Source organism: Carettochelys insculpta, chromosome 11, assembly GCF_033958435.1.
Source record: "Carettochelys insculpta isolate YL-2023 chromosome 11, ASM3395843v1, whole genome shotgun sequence".
Classification (NCBI taxonomy): domain Eukaryota; kingdom Metazoa; phylum Chordata; order Testudines; family Carettochelyidae; genus Carettochelys; species Carettochelys insculpta.
In genome coordinates, this window is record NC_134147.1 from 7,086,566 (window position 1) to 7,103,016 (window position 16,451).

Genomic DNA, 16,451 nt, shown 5'->3' on the forward strand with positions numbered 1-16,451 from the left:
AGAATCAGGATGACAATTATGATGTATTTGCATATGTATTACCTTCACCTCCTAATGTCGAAAAGGCTGTGTTGGCTTACAAGGCTTATTTTGTATGCGAACTAAGGTAGACGTCTGGTCAAAAGCCTGCTAGTTAAGCCTGTTTTGATTCAGTCTTTTAAACATATTTTCCTCTCTCCAATCTATAATAAATGTAAATACCAACCCTTCGTACATCTCACAAGGATTAGGAGAATCAGCATGACGTACTTTTTTAGAGACCTCACGTAATGGTCTGTGCAGAAATATTGTGAAAGCAAAGTGGTGGGTGGAGTGAGTTTGTCAAGCCATTCAGAAGTTACTGTTGTAGAACAACTAACCCTTTGCCCATTAGCACTGAGCAGGTCTTATAATCACAGACGGTTTGAGGATTCAGAACAAGATGCAGCAACCTCATGCTAGAATCCTTGTTTTAATGGGGTTGGAAATAAAGAAGTGCCCCAGGCTGTCTGAGTGCCTCTCACTGTGTGGGTGCGAATCTGTGTAACCTCCCACAGGCACACTTGAACCTTGGACCTTTGGGGCTTAGTGCGGGAGCCTCTATAGTTGGAGCTAAAAACCAGCTGCCTCTCAGCTAAGCCTATAGAAGACACTCATTCTTTCTCTGTGTAAGTGGCTTAGGTGCCACTACGTGGGACGCTGACCCTCACCTAGGGGGTATGGGTTACACCTCTTTGCCTCCCCCCATAGTAAGCTGTTGACCGTGTCAGAGGCATCTCCAGTGCCTCAGTCCTCCGGCTGAGTCACACACAGTCAATGTGCATGACTGCACAAGCGCTTTCTAGGCCAGAAGGTACAGAAGACCTATTGAGAAAAGGGAGAGAAGGCAAGTCTTGTCTCAGGGTATTTCTACATTACGTGGAAAATCACCGTGGTCAGGGTCAATCTTCTGGAGTTAGATTTTGCGCATCCAGTAGAGAGGTGTGAAATAGAACTGTTTGGGGTCAGCAGTCTACCCCTGTACTCCTTGATATCGCGAGGAGTAAGGGACGTTGATGGGAGAGTTTTTTTTCTGTCAATCTCCCTCTGGGCTGACAGCCAGGTATGTCAATTACAAACAAGTTTGTGTAGCTAGAATTCCATATGTGCAATTGACTTACCTGCCTAGTGTAAACCAAGCCTCAGCTTTCCTTTCCCCTCCCAGCCACTTCTCCCTTTCAGAATGGTGGTACATGGGACCTTTGCAGCAGGAGAAGAAACCTGTCTTGACCCAGCCCTCATTTCATGGGTGTGTCCTGTGCACCTAGAGAATGTCCTTGAATACTTCTGTTTTGACTTAATGCTACTGCATCCTGCATAGGGAAAAGATCATCTCTTGAAACAAGGATAGAAATCCTAGGAGAAGTAAATTTGTGTGGGGTTTGGGATTAAGCAGATTATCAAACATTAAAAAAAATCATTTGAAGACATCCTTGTCAATAGACAAAATAGGAAAGAACTGAAAAGGCAGTGACAAGACCTTTCAGCATTCTTCTCTGCTGCAGTTCTTTGGTGATGTCATTGATCAAGTTACCTTCCTACAAAGTAATACAAGTCTTGACTACTGTGAGTGATATTGAGATAGATACATAAAAAATAAAAGCAGCATGGAAGTGTGGAATCTTTTCCATCAACTGACTGTTCCTTTGGTCTTGAACGTTTTTAAAGAATGTGTAAAATGCCTGTTTCTAAGTAGAAAATTGATTGAAATGTACATGCCAATTTCCACAAGGGAACAGATCTTTGCTAGAGTTAACAGACTTTAGTTAAAAGGCTTCTAGAAGCCTTGGGACATTTAATTGTTCCATGGAATGGTTTCCGCATGCATAATGCTGTAACTTCTCTCTGGTCAGAGCACTTTTAAATAATGGGAGTTGTAAGATCTATATAACAGACATAAAGAGACAGTATTTGCGTGCATATATTCCTCTTTATAGGAGGGATCTGTCCATTAATGTATTCTTTCTGATGTACCAGGGCAACATTCTGCAATACTGTTCTTTCTGATGGAAGGGTTTTGTTTTTAACAATGGTCTTTTATCATGGTCTTGAGGGCCTCTTTCTTATTGCCCAGTGCAGAAGAAACTTGAAGCAATAAGGAAATAACCTCCACCTTCCATAGGCAAGGCGTATCTTGTGGTTCAATAAACATCATGCAATATAGACAGTCATGCATATCACCAGTTAGCTATGCCTGTCTTTCCTTTCAAAGATGACAGGATTATGGGAAGGCTTAGACTATGTGGCTATGAGAAGATCTTTTCAGAGTATAATAAAAGTTCTGTCTAATTTACAGCTTTCTCTGGTTACTCTCACCATTGGTTTATTGAAAAGCCTTCACAGTAGCCAGAGAGAGTGCTGAGTTCTGGAAGAAACTTTTGATTAATTGAAACCTTTGCCATCTGCAAGACCCTGAATTCCAGAAAGTTTTTGAATATAAGTCAAGGAGAAGAAACAGAAGGTCATAACAAACATGCAGGAGACACTCAGGTGCCTGTTCGTGAATGCCTTTTGGCGAGCAGCCTTAAGCTCACATGTCAATTCTGTAATTTGTAATGCTGTTCTTGGCAGGCATTCCCTAATAAAGAAATACTGTGTGATTGTTTACTGCTGTTTGGACAGCTCATTGCAGTGAGCAGAGTGCATCAAACAAATGGCTGTTGAATTAATGGAAACACAAGTTTGAATTCATGCTTCAGAAAGGTGTTTAGATAACCAGGGTCCAACTGAGTACACAAGAATTCTACCAGTGACTTTGATGGGACAAAGATTATGTCCTAACTTCTTTGGGAAGTGGCTGTGGTGTTCTTCATGCTGTACCTATCTCATAGAGCTGGAAGGGACTTTCAGAGGCCATGGAGTCCAGGCCCCTGACAGCAGTGCCTACCTGATGGATTTTTTTTTTGACCTATTTATCCCAGATCCCTCAATAGCCACTTTGAGAATTGAACGCACAACCCTGAGTTTAGCAGGTCAGTGCTCAACCCACTGAGCTATCCCTCCCCACTGGCTTGTTTAGCATCTAGCATAAGAGAAACCCAGTCGGTGATGCAGGCTCCATGGCATGGAATAATACAGGTGGTAATCACTGAAGCCCATATGCAACCCACACACACTTACCGGGTGTGGTTCACTGTCCCATGTACTGGCACTTAGACCACTTACAGAGAAAGACAGTATGACCCTTACCTGAGAGGCAGGTGGCTTTTAACTCAAGCAGTAGAGGTTCATGCACTAAGCTCCTGAGGTCCTAGGTTTGGTTCTACGTGTCGGCAATACACATATATCTATACAGCAGGCAGAAGTCTTGCAGTATGTTGAAAGCTGTAGAAATCGTGACTGGCTCTGACCGCAGCATTGTTAAGGGTGATTTTTTTTCCTGTGCTGCTTCTGAACAGAACTGTGAGCAGAATGTGTGAATAAGTTAGGAGACTGCGTAATGAGATTTTTCAGCTTCAGGCCACCAGTTTGAATACAGCATTAAACGTATCTCAGTTTATCATCTAGTGGTGGATGCTTGACAGGAGAAGCTGGTGATCTAATCCCCATCACATTATATACTGGGACCTTCTGGACTTCTTCCTCAAACAACTAGTGTCTGAATTGAATGTCCATGTGCATTGAACTACCCTGTGAATACTGTGCCATAGCTGGTCCCTCTAGATCTGAGCTGATGCCAGTACTGTCACTGATATGTGGATAGACATAGCTCCCAAGATGAGAGAGACTCTCAATGATCAAGCTTTTTGATGTTTACCTGGATGGTAACCAGAACCCCAAGCTTTGAGGTTCCGTCCAGTATAGTGAAGGGGCAGCTCCATGTTGTACTTCCATTTGAAGTCACATCAATTCCTGTCATACATAGAGCCGTCCCTTCCCACTTACCTCACTTTCTGTGTGGTTTTCAGAGAGGGGGAAAACTTTGATACAGAAGAAACCCACCATGTACCCCGACTGGAAATCTTCCTTTGATGCCCACATCTACGAAGGGCGTGTCATTCAAATTGTTCTCATGAAGGCAGCTGAAGAGCCTCTCTCCGAGGTGACTGTAGGGGTATCGGTCTTGGCAGAGAGATGCAAGAAGGGCAACGGCAAAGCAGAATTCTGGGTAAGTGTGAAGATGAATCCATTCAAAATCACTCGACTGTGTTTTTATCTTGTTAGATGTCACTCAAGCTGAACAGACGTGCCATTTGGCTTCTGAAATATGAGTGATTGCTCCCTTTTGACATGCGTGGCAATCCATCTAAGACAGACAGTTATTTTAGAATTGCTAATGATTGGATAATGGACGGGAATGTCCGTAAAATTGACAGTAAAACTTAAGACTTCAGTGTCTGAAATAATAACCTGTATTACATTTCAAACTTAACAAGTACTACAGACTGAGTTTGGTCAGCGTATTTATTTGTTAATAGAGTTGGATTATCACAAATAAGTTGCATATGGTAAAAATTGAAGCCAATTCTAAATCTCTCTGATTTTTCATTTTGCTTTTCAGAAATAATTTCTGTTTGTGCTGGAACAAGTTACTTCCTTCCTTGCTGACTCCCTTCTGGTCCATCACCCTTTCCTGCCCTCTTGCCCCATGACACATGTGAACAGCCCTGTTTACAAAAGCCGTTTTGAATGCCTTGCTGCTGAACAAAAGCTCAGTGTTCTAATAATTGCAATCTTGTCTCTCTTATTTACATGGCAAATGGTTTGCAAATCTATTAACTTCCTCATTGAATACATGATACAAAATTTTTAAGGATGCCCAGTGTGAGGCGCTTGCTTGTAAGCTGACCTTTGTAAGGCTGGGGGTTGATTGAAGTTCAGAAATAAGGGGATTGGGATGTAGTTCCCATTAAGTATGGGGTATAATTGTTTCACATCCCATATGGGTTCCAGTGTGAGGAGCTGGGTGACAAAGAGAGGTCTGTAGTCAGATTGTACTGCATTTTGTCTGCCTTAAAGTAGGTTCTCTCAGGGTATTTAGGATGCATGTTCCATGATGCAGTCTATTTCTTTGGAGAAAAGTGAAGGCAGTTTTAAGTATCAGAGAGGTAGCTGTGTTAGTCTGTAACTGCAAAATCACAGGATCACAGAATCATAGGGCAGGAAGGGAACTCAGGAGGCCATCTAGTCCAGCCCCCTGCTTCAAGCAGGATCAACCTCCACTAAGTCATCCCAGCCAGGACCTTGTCAAGCCGGTACTTAAAAACGTTGAGGGATGGAGAATCCACCACCTCTCTAGGCAATGCATTCCAATGCTTCACCACCCTCCTGGTGAAGTAGTTTTTCCTAATATCTAACCTACATCTCTCCCACTTCAAATTCAGACCATTACTCCTTGTTCTGGCATCTGACACCAATGAGAACAGTTTCTCACCCTTCTCTTTTGAGCTCCCCTTCAGGAAGTTGAAGGCTGCTATTAAATCACCCCTCAGTCTTCTCTTATGTAAACTAAACAAGCCCAAATTCCTCAGCCTATCCTCATAGGTCTTGTGCTCCAGCCCCTGAATCATTTTTGTTGCCCTCCACTGAATCTGCTCCAACACATCCACATCCTTTGTATACTGGGGGCCCCAAAACTGGACACAGTATTCCACATGTGGCCTCACCAGTGCCAAATAGAGGGGAACAACTACTTCTCTAGATTTGCTCAAAATGCCCCTCCTAATGCACCCTCATATGCCATTAGCCTTCTTGGCTACAAGGGCACACTGTTTACTCATATCCAGCCTTTCATCCACCATAACCCCTAGGTCCCTTTCCGTCGTACTGCTGCATAGCCAGTTGGTCCCCAGCCCATAACAATGCTTGGGATTCTTCCACCGCAGGTGCAGGACTCTACACTTCCTCTTGTTGAACCACATCAGATTTCTTTTGGCCCAATCCTCCGATATATCCCGGTCACTCTGGATTCTCTCTCGACCATCCAACATATCTACCTTTCCCTCTAGTTTTGTGTCATCTGCAAACTTGGTGAGGGTGCAATCCAGTCCCTTATCCAGGTCATTAATAAAGATGTTGAACAACACCGGCCCCAGAACTGAGCCTTGTCGCACTCCACTTGAAACCGACCGCCGTCCAAATATTAAGCCATTGACCACTACCTGTTGGGCCTGACCATCAAGCCAGCTTTCTATCCATCTTATAGTCCAAAGATCCAATTCATATTTCCTTAACTTATGGACAAGAATGTTGTGGGAGACCGTATCAAAAGCTTTGCTGAAGTCAAGGTATATCACATCCACTGACCTCTCCATGTCCACAGAGCCTGTTACCTCGTCATAGAAGCTACTCAGATTGTTCAGGTGGACTTGCTCCTGGTGAATCCATGTTGGCTACTTTTGATCACTTTCCCCTCTTCCAAGTGCTCCAAAATGGATTCCTTGAGGATATCCTCCATTATTTTGCCAGAGATTGAGGTAAGCCTGACCAGTCTATAGTTCCCTGGATTATCCTCCTTTCCTTTTTTAAAGATGGGCACTACGTTTCCCTTTTTCCAGTCATCCAGTAACTCCCCTGATTTCCAAGAGTCTTCAGAGATAATGGCCAAAGGTTCAGCAATGACATCTGCCAATTCCCTCAATACCCTTGCATGCATGAAATCCAGACCCATGGATTTGTGTACATCTAGTTTTTCTAGATAGCCGAGAACTTGTTCCATCCCCACAGATGGCTGCCCTCCACCTTCCCATACTGCATTGTCTAGGACCATTGTGTTGGAGTTGACTTAGTCCGTGAAGACTGAGGCAAAAAAAGCATTGAGTACTTCAGCTTTTCCTACATCATCTGTCACTAAGTTACTTCTTTCATCCAGTAACAGCCCCACACCTTCTCTGATAACCTATTTATTGTTAACATGCCTGTAGAAACCCTTCTTGTTACTCTTCACATCGCTTGCCAGCTACAGTTCCAATTGTGCTTTCGCCTTCCTGATAACTCCCCGGCATTCTCCAGCTGTATGTGTATATGCCTCCTTGGTCAGCTGTCCATGTTTCCATTTCTTGTTCGCATCCTTTTTGAATTTAAGCTGACTAAGGATTTCCCTGTTAAGCCAAGCTGCTCGCCTACCATGTTTGCATTTCTTACTATGCAGCAGGATGCTTCGTTCCTGTGCCTTCAGTGACTTTTTTAAAATACTGCCATTTCTCTTGAACTCTCTTCCCCTTCATCTTCGTTTCCCAGGGGATCCTGCTCATCAGTTCTCTCAGGGAGTTGAAGTCTGCTCTTTTGAAATCAAGAGTTTGTATGTTACTGCTCACCCTTCTTCCTTTTGCCAGGATCCTGAAACCTGCTATCTCATGGTTGCTGAAGCCCAGGTTGCCACCCACTTCTATTTTTCCTACTAGTTCTTCCCTGTTTGTGAGCAGCAGGTCAAGTTTTGATCCCTCCATATACTGGAGCTCTGTGCAATCATAACCATAGAGCGCAACTCCTCCTCCTTTTCTCCCCTGTCTGTCCTTCCTAAACAGTTTATAACCTTCCATGACCGTGCTCCAGTTATGTGAATCATCCCACCAAGTCTCTGTTATTCCAGCCACCTCATGCTACTTTGACTGTACCAGGCCCTCTAATTCTTGCTGTTTGTTCCCTAGGCTTCTGGCATTCATGTACAAGCATCTTAGAGAAGGGACTGATTGGCCCCCTTTCTCCTCTTCACCCAGAAAACCTGCTTGATTGTTCCCTCCTCCTTCCCCACTTACCTCAGGGCTTGTGTCACAGTCCCCTGACAAACCTAGTTTAAAGCCCTCCTCACTAGGTTGGCAAGTCTGCCTGCAAAGATGCTCTTTCCTCTCTTCGTTAGGTGGATCCCATCTCTTCCCAGCAATCCTTGTTCACGAAAGAGAATCCCATGGTCAAAGAAACCAAATCCTTCCCTGCTACACCACCTACGCAACCATGCATTTACCTCTGTGATTTGACGATCCCTATGCAGCCCCCTTCCTTCCATAGGGAGGATAGACGAGAACACCACCTATGCTCCATTTTGCTGGATCTTCCTTCCTAGTCCTTGATCTTCCTTCCTAAAAAACAACAACAAGTCCTGTGGAAATTTATATACTAATAGATTTTTTTGGAACCTAAACTTTCATGGGCAAAGACCCACTTCGTCAGGTGCCATAGGACTTGTTGCAGTTCTAAGTGTATTTAGTATAGCCCAGACATCCTCTTTGCAGCAGACTCTGTAGTATCTGAGTGCATGGCTGTAGAAAACAGATTTCTTGGTGGCAGTGGCTACACTAGCCCCTGCCTTTTGAAAGGGGGATGTTAATGAGCTGCTTTGGCAGATGCTAATGAGGCACTTGCATGAATATGCAGCGCCTCATTAGCATAATGGCAGCCACGCACATTTTGAAAGTGCCACTTTCAAAAGGCATGCTGCTCATGTAGACAGGGCCTTTCGAAAGGACCCTCTCCTGGATTCCTAAAGCCCCTTATCCCAAAACCAGTTAGGGAGAAGGGTCTTTCAAAGTCTGGGTATCCTTTTGAAAGGCCCGTCTACAAGAGCGGCACGTGTTTCGAAAGCGGCACTTTTGAAACACACACAGAGGCCATTATGCTAATGAGGCACTGCACATTCAGGCAACCACGTCATTACCATCTGCTGAAATGGCTCATTACCATCTCCCTTTCAAAAGGCGGGGGCCAGTGTAGCCACGGCCAATGTATTTGGGGTGATTGCTGGATCTTTGGAGGGATCCATGAGGTTCTTGCAATATAGACAATTGTAAGATTCCATTTTTCAAAGCTGATGTTGAAGTCTAAGAAGTCAGAACTAGTGCAGGAGTGTTTTAGAGTAGGTTCAGTGGATGGGTGGTTGGTTGTTAGCGTTCCATCACAACTCCATGAGGGAGTTTCGGCGGTCTGTCCAGAGGCTGACAATACCATTAGCATATCTCAGGCCTGCCTTTGGTTTCATGGTATGTTTTTCCAGAAATTCTTTTGTGAGTTTGCTGTTGGAAAGATTGGAATATTGGGGAGCCATCCTAACACCTCAGCTGTGCCCATGATTAGGACCAAATGTTTGTGGTTAAATGTGAAGGGTGAAGTGGATGAGTTTGGTGATAGGTTTGTTGAGAGTGGATTTCTGAAAAGTGTGTTATCTTGTAGATATTTGTGGCAGACTGTTACAGGGAGGGGGAGGGATAGTGGTGTGTAGGGAGAGCTGTGATCACAAAGATGGCATTCCGTGAAAGGTGAATGAAGTTTATTTAGGAAATTGGTAGTATCTTGGCAGCAGCTGACCCTTTGTGCAGTGGGTGATTAGAGTATGGCTTTGTGTGTGCTCCTATTCCTTCAGTAAGAGAGCTAAGGTGAGCTATGGGTCTGCCTAATTTCCCTTGTTTGTGTGTCTTAAGAAGCAAGTGGAGTGTCCGTTGTGGGGGATCCTGGCTGGGGTATGGTATGGTAGTTTTTCTTAGAGATGCTTGGGGAAGGATTTGATAGTGTCTAATTTCCTGTGTAAACTGGTCTTTGAGTTCGTCTTGGTAAGTGGGGTGAGTCAGTCTCTTTTGATCTCAAAAACAACAAGAAGTCCTGTGGCACCTCGTAGACTTAACTGATTTATTGGCACATAAGCTTTCGTGGGCAAAGACAGGACTTCTCTTTGTTTTTGTGGATACAGACAAACACGGCTACAGCTCTGACACTCTGTTGACCTCATCGGCATAACCATCTGATTAAGGACTACAATGGTGCCAGGTTTAATCATTATCTGCTAAGTGGATTTCAGGGGTGGTATAGTTTTGCTCTTACTGGTGAGGAGAGAGTGGTGGATGTGATGTTTCGTTGAGGATTTCAGTCTATATCTCCCCACACCCCACCCGTGAAGCAGTCAATGTAATGAAACAGTCTGTGCTTTTGTCTGCTGAGGGAGGGTCTAATCAGACTATTCTTTTTTCTTGTGTCCATTGTGGGGCCATAGTCATTGTGGGGAGGGTGTTGCCTTCTGTTGTGAAAGAATTCCTTGAGGCAGAGTTGGCGGAGGAATGTTTATAGCACTCCACGTGCCAGAATGGTATCCAGTTCGAAGGAAGTTCAGTCCCTTGGAGAGTTCATCTCGTTCAGTTCCAGTGAGGGGTGGTCTTGATGACGGGGAGGTAGTGTGTGATACCCATGTTGCGGGTAGCTAGTGGAGTGAGCATGAAGAAAAGTCTTGCTCAGTGAGAATGTGCTGACCTGACCACATGAGGAGCTCTGCTGTTCTGACATTTAAAGCTTTTAGGATACCAGTATGTGCATCAAAGTTGCTAGCTTTCCCCAGAATTCAGTACTCAGAGAGAGCATAGTCTGGAGTGTCTTGGCTGGGGGTGGGGGGAATGGCAGGCAAATGAGTGCCAGCTTGCAGAGTGAGTTCCAGAGCCCACCTGCTAGTGCAGGGGAGGATGGCTTAGGATGGCTGGTGGCGGAGCGTAGTGGAGAATGTTCTTGTTGCTACTCTGAAGAAGAGCGAGTGGTGTGCATCATTCCTTGGTGAGTGTCACGGGCTGCTGTATACACTATAAGGGCGGAGAGTTTGGAAGTGGGTCTGATTGCATCCATAACCAACACACCACTTGTTCTCTGGGGAGCAGGTGTGGTGGTTTCATGGGCCGCACTTAACCCCTTTTCTGAAAGCAGTTTATATAGGCTCAGGGGGTCATTATGTGTTCCTGTTGGGTAAAGGAATGCTTTCTGCACCCTTTACAAATACCTTCTGCAGCACAGAACAGGATCTGACTCTCAGCAGATGCCAGTCAATGTGGCAACAAGTATTTTAACTGCACTCAGTAATACAGGCATGGCAAAATCTAAATTGTGCGACACAGGATATGTCATCACAGGGTGAGGCTTAATTGTATCGCTCTACTCATGTTCAGAAGTGAATGCTGCAGTAGTCAAAGACATCTCCTCACCTTGCTTCAGGGGAGTGAGAGCCTTAACCATTAGGCTCTTCTCCAACCCAGCCTGAATATCTACAAAAACAGTAGAGGCCAGTGAAGAGCAATGAAAAGAGAAGAAGCCACTCTTGACCCTTGTATGCTGAAATCCCCTATTATCTATGCATAGGCTCAGTGCAGGCGTCAGCTGTGCAAGCTTCTTCCATATTGTTTGTCTTGTCCTGCAAGTACCATCTCTAGGTCCAAGAAGGTAGCTCAGTCTCCATAACTCTGTCTTAAGTCTGCCTACAGACACTGCTAGCTAATGGCAGTTGTGGTGTGAATCCTTGTTGGCCACTAACTTTGCATGGACCAGCAAGCTTTTATCACAAACTACTTTTCGTTGTTAACAGCCATTGTCTGGTTTTAACCAGTGACCCATCTACCATTCAGCTCCCTGGTGATCCTAAGGTGGTGCCTGACCCTGATGGAACAGAGGAGAAAGTCAGAAATTCAGTCCAGGAAATCACAGAATACTAGAACTGGAAGGGATCTCCAGGAAATCATCAAGCCTAGTCCTCTGCCCTCATGGCAGAATCAACCACCATCTGTATATTTATCTCACCTGTTCTTAAATATCTCCAGTGATGGAGATTCTGCAACCATGCTAGGCAATTTACTCCAGTACTTAATCACCCTGGCAGTTAGAAATTTGTCCTGATGTCCAATCTAAACCTTCCTTGCTGCAATTTAAAGTGAAATGAAGAGAGTCAAGGCAGTGGGATCAGTTAAAGTGATCAGGTCTGGTGAAAATCTTGGGCAAATGTGGCATAAAATGGGTGAATAGGGTGGTTAAAATCACGTCACAAGACAAGAAAATTCCTCAAGACAGAAGCCAGTCTGCCCTGGTCCCCATACATAGGAAGGGAAGCGTCCATTCTCATGAAAAAGACTGAGGGATAAAGCTGTTGTTGAATGGGAGGAAGCTACTGAAAGGCATCCTGGATTATGAGAATGGTGAACTCCCTGGAGCTAGGAAAGGTCAGCTTTCAGAAAAGATGAGGTGCCATATTTATATTCAGCAAGGAATAAAAAAAGTGACTACAGTTCCAGCAGCATAACTTATGGACTTTTATTGACCCAGAAGGATCACCAGAAAATTTAGTAACTATGTTGCATGCTCTGTTCTGCTGACTTAAGAATGATCTGAATATGTTCTGGGAAAAAACATCTCTTTGGAGTGTAAATCATACTGCATTGGGGTTGGCCCTCAGTCCCTTGCCATTTATCACATTGGCGGATTATGTCAGCAGGAAGATAAGTGTAAATCAAAATTAAGAAAGTAAAAAAGTAGTTGCTGTCTGTTTGTCTTGATTACAGCAGAGGTCACTTAAAACAAAAGTAAAAAAACCCAGCAACACCCAACAACACTTTGACTGTATTGCACAGTCTGCACAGTACATTAAAACCTTGAACAAGGCAGGAGGAGATTTGGGGGGAAAAAAAAATAAAATAAAAAGTTGACATTGTCGCATAAGTGAGATACAAGGAGTATGGAGAAATATCCCTTTTTCCAAAGTCATTTTGCATGAATGACACTTTCTAATTCTGTTGAGAAATATCAATTAAACTAAATCACTACACATATCCTGTCAGCCCAGTAATTCTCTGTTATCTTTCCTCTTACAGCTGGACTTACAACCTCAAGGGAAGGTACTGATGGCTGTACAATATTTTCTAGAAGATGCAGGTAAAATAAACTTTTTTCTTTTTGGTTAAGTACCAACATTTGAAACATTTTCTTGTGCTGGTTGAACATCTCTGGTCTGTTAACATCCATAGCCCAGCAGAACTACAGAAATTACTACACCAGAGAGTTCTGGGGGGTGTCCAGAGTCATGCTGGGAGTGGAGTTGATTTGGGGGTTGGGGGGTAGAGAGCCCGATGGCTGGGGCCAGAAGTGGGATTCAGCGGAGCCAGTCCAAAACGCTAGCAGCCCCTGAAGAGTCTGGAGGCCAGCAACTGAAGGGCCAAAATGACCATCCCTGGGCCAGCAAACTCCCTCGTTTTAGAACAGTCAGGTCCTGAGGGTGCTGGACCAGGGAGGTCCAACCTGAATTTTGTTCTTTGCAGATGAATTCACATTTTGGAATTTGCATTATTCCAAGAAAAATTATATTCAGTGGACTCTTCTAATGTATGAAGCTATGCTTTAGTAATTCCATCACTGTATATGCAAGACTTATTTTGAGTGAACATCTAAATATGTCTGCCTTGGAGACCTACATAGCCTCGACTGCTGTAGCATTTAAGTACCTCAAAATCTTTAAGATATCTTAGCTGACAGCAGCCTGTGGAGTAGGGAAAAAGTGTCCTCTTAATTTATGGTTGGGGAATTTGAAGGAGGGAGAGGTTAAGTAACTTGTCCACAGTCACACAAGAAGTTTGTGGAGGGGCAAGGAATTGAATTAGGGCAGGGGTTGGCAACCAAAGTGGCAAGAAGAGACATTTTTTTTTCTAATTCAGTAAAAACTCAATAATTCAAGAGCTGCAATGTATGTGAATGCGAGACAGTCCTTAATAACATCAAACTGTACTTTTTATAACACCTATTTTAAGAACCGTGCACTCACAGTGATTTGTATTGCAGTACGTGTTTACTACAGGGTGGTCACAAACTTTTTACATATTCTATTTCCTCACAATTTACATGTGTGTATTTGTACCACTATCTTCCTGACTTTCACTCCTGAACCTTCTCTCTCTGGATGACATGAGATTCTGAACAATTTTTCTTTTTTTTTTGTGAAATCAGAGTATAGCTGCTGAGATACTTTGATAATCACTCTTTATCTATTTGCCATCCATGGGCAGCTTTACTCATTTCACAATCTCTTGACTTGCCACAAAGCTAGCCACAGTTGTGCTACTTGTTGATTTCACCCTTTTAGGGAATGTGTTCTGACTTTGCTCTGCTTGGCGTAACAGCTCCTTTGTGGCTTTTTTTTCTGGCATCTCCATGTGGTTACTGTTTGACAAAAGGAGTATGTTTTTTGAGAAAAGCCCTCTCAAGGTTGAATTTTCGTTGTTGGCAAATTTCTCATTGCAAATGAGACATAAAGGGAGCTAAGCCGAACTTGATAAAATGTGGGGGATGGGGTCCATTCAGCTTGAAATCCTCTATTTTCATATTAGATTTTCCTCTTTTTTGAACCCATTCCAATTCCATTTTAATTATTCCAGTTTTACTTCACATTTAGTTTCAGTTTTCTTTCTTAAAATGCATGTTGCCATTCACAAGAATGCCGCAAGCTTCCTTTGCCTTTTCAAAATCAAAACTTTATTAGCAACACAATCAAAACACAGATACAGTATCATATCCCACCGTGCACTGCACTTATTAAAAAGGGAGTTATCCAATGTTTCAACATCGCAGATAGTTTGACAATTAGATATGAGTTGTTCATTGTTAGGTTTTTAGATGTTCACTGTTTATCAAAAATAATCAGGAAGTTTTTTTTCTTTTGTTTTTGTTTTTTTAACTTTGCAATTATAGCATTGGGAGCCACAAATAAGTCCTCCGGAGCCACAAGTTATAGCCCCCGAATTAGGGTAGTTCTACATTATTAGGAAGATCAACCTGCTCAGGGTCGATAATCCGGAATTCAATGTTGCATGCCTGGTAGAGATATGCAAAATCAAACTATCTGGGATCGGCCATTGACTTCCCTTACTCCTCAGTATTGCAAGGAGCTAGGAAGGTCAATGGGAAAATTTTTCCCGTTGACCTCCCTCTGTGAAGATGGTTCTGTAAGTCGATTGCAGGGAAGTTGATGCTAGCTGTGCAGTTGCTGTAGCTAGAATTGCATATCTACAGTCAATTACCTGCCTAGTGTAGATCGGGCCATAGGGGTGATGGATACAGTTAAGAAAGGAGACACTTAGGCTGAATAATGGAGGAAATTACCTGACAGGTTGTAGAATAACTATGGTAGAAAACCCATCACTTGGGATGTTTTTAAATTCAGACTGAACAGTGCACTTTAAAATATGCTACAGTGAACAGTTCTGCACTAGTAGAGAGATGAGCTGAATTACCTACCGCTGATAGCTCTTATCTGTCCCTGTCTTATATGGTTTTATATTGTGTATCCTGTGACTTAGAAGCAGTAGCACTATGACCTGTTCTGTCTGTAAAATAATTGAGCTGAAGCCTCAATGACAAAATGATACCTGCTGTGGTTTGAATGAAACTCCACTTGTTTCATTCTACCCACATGCCTAAGACTAGAAGATTTTAATACAGTTTAGTGATGTGCACATGTTTTCAAATGAAATCCAGTTTGGACATTTTCACCGCCAGGTCATCAGTTTAAACCCAGACTAGTATGGAAATTGCTTTCCACCTGTTCTTTGCTTGAGGTACATGTTGAACCTCTCTAATTCAGAACTCTCTTGTCCGGCAACATCCATAATCCGGCATGATTTTAGTAAGATGAACAGCCACTTATGCTGGGTGTGGCCAAGTTTCCTGTGATCCCATAAAGCTTTTTTTCCAGCCTTCGGTCCTGGCTGTCAGTGTTCTGTGTTGTTATTCACCTGCCATTTACCCCAAATGTCTTCTAAGAGTAAGCAGTGATAATGTGCTAGGTACTACTGACCTCCTATAGTCCAGCAAATTCTCTCGTTTGGCACTGGTCAGGTCCCGAAGTTACTGGATTAAAGAGTTTCAACCTGTGTATGAAATGCGATGATGGCCTCAGCCCTGATCTGTTGCTATTAGACAAACGTCATTTCAAATTAACGCTGCTAGTTAGCAGTAACCCTTGATGGCATTCCCAACACAGAAACAAAAATCTAAATGGGTATAAAGACAGCTGTCTATAAAGACAGTTGAAATATGTTCATGGGATAGTGATGGAGCAGGAAGACCGTAATACTGTTACATGTAGTGTAACTATTCTGTGGATAAAAAATAAGGCTTCTCTCTTAAGGGCTCCCCAGCTGGCAATACTTCTTGCACTTGTCATTCTCTTCATTCCATGTCTGTGGCCCCATAAAGTCCAAACACCTCTTTAACAGCTTTCTCCTGGCACCCTCAGGACCTGACCAGTGCTGAACAACTGGAGAATCTGCACTGGAGGGTGGGTGAATTTTTTTTTTCATTCTTCCACAAGGCATTCACTTCATCCAGAGTTCCTTTGATATTGTTCATTGAAGTTTCCCATGCCTTGGAAGTCATCTTTCCACTAAAATCAAAATTGATGCTGAAATCCAGCATCGTTTGATCTGTGCAAGCTCTGCTTTTGCCCATCTGAGACAAAAGGTCTTCAAAAACCGGGACATCTGTGCCAAGACGAACATCCTTGTATACTGCACAGTGGTTATTCCAATGCTGCTGTATGCATGTGAAATCTGGACAACATACAAGCATCATTTGAAGGCACTTGAATCCTAAATATCTCTTGGTAGGATAGACACACAAACACTAGTGTCCTCGAAGAGTTGGACGTGACCAGCATTGAAGCTATTTTCATTCACCAACAACTTTGTTCGGCTGCTCATGTGGTTCTGTTGTCT

The 16,451-nt window shown here is 43.3% G+C and overlaps 1 protein-coding gene across 5 annotated transcripts in view; it reads left to right on the top strand.

Moving 5' to 3' along the window:
- The window catches only part of PRKCD (protein kinase C delta), a 138,286-nt gene that overhangs the window by 76,690 nt on the left and 45,145 nt on the right, over positions 1–16,451 (top strand). For 4 of the 5 annotated variants that reach the window (XM_075005111.1, XM_075005114.1, XM_075005113.1 and 1 more), the window contains 2 exons: positions 3,927–4,126; positions 12,561–12,621. In XM_075005111.1, the coding sequence (XP_074861212.1) occupies positions 3,927–4,126; positions 12,561–12,621 (261 nt within the window). Of the gene's footprint in view, positions 1–3,926; positions 4,127–11,125; positions 11,143–12,560; positions 12,622–16,451 lie in introns of those variants that run through there. The other variant, XM_075005115.1, reaches the window with a different exon arrangement.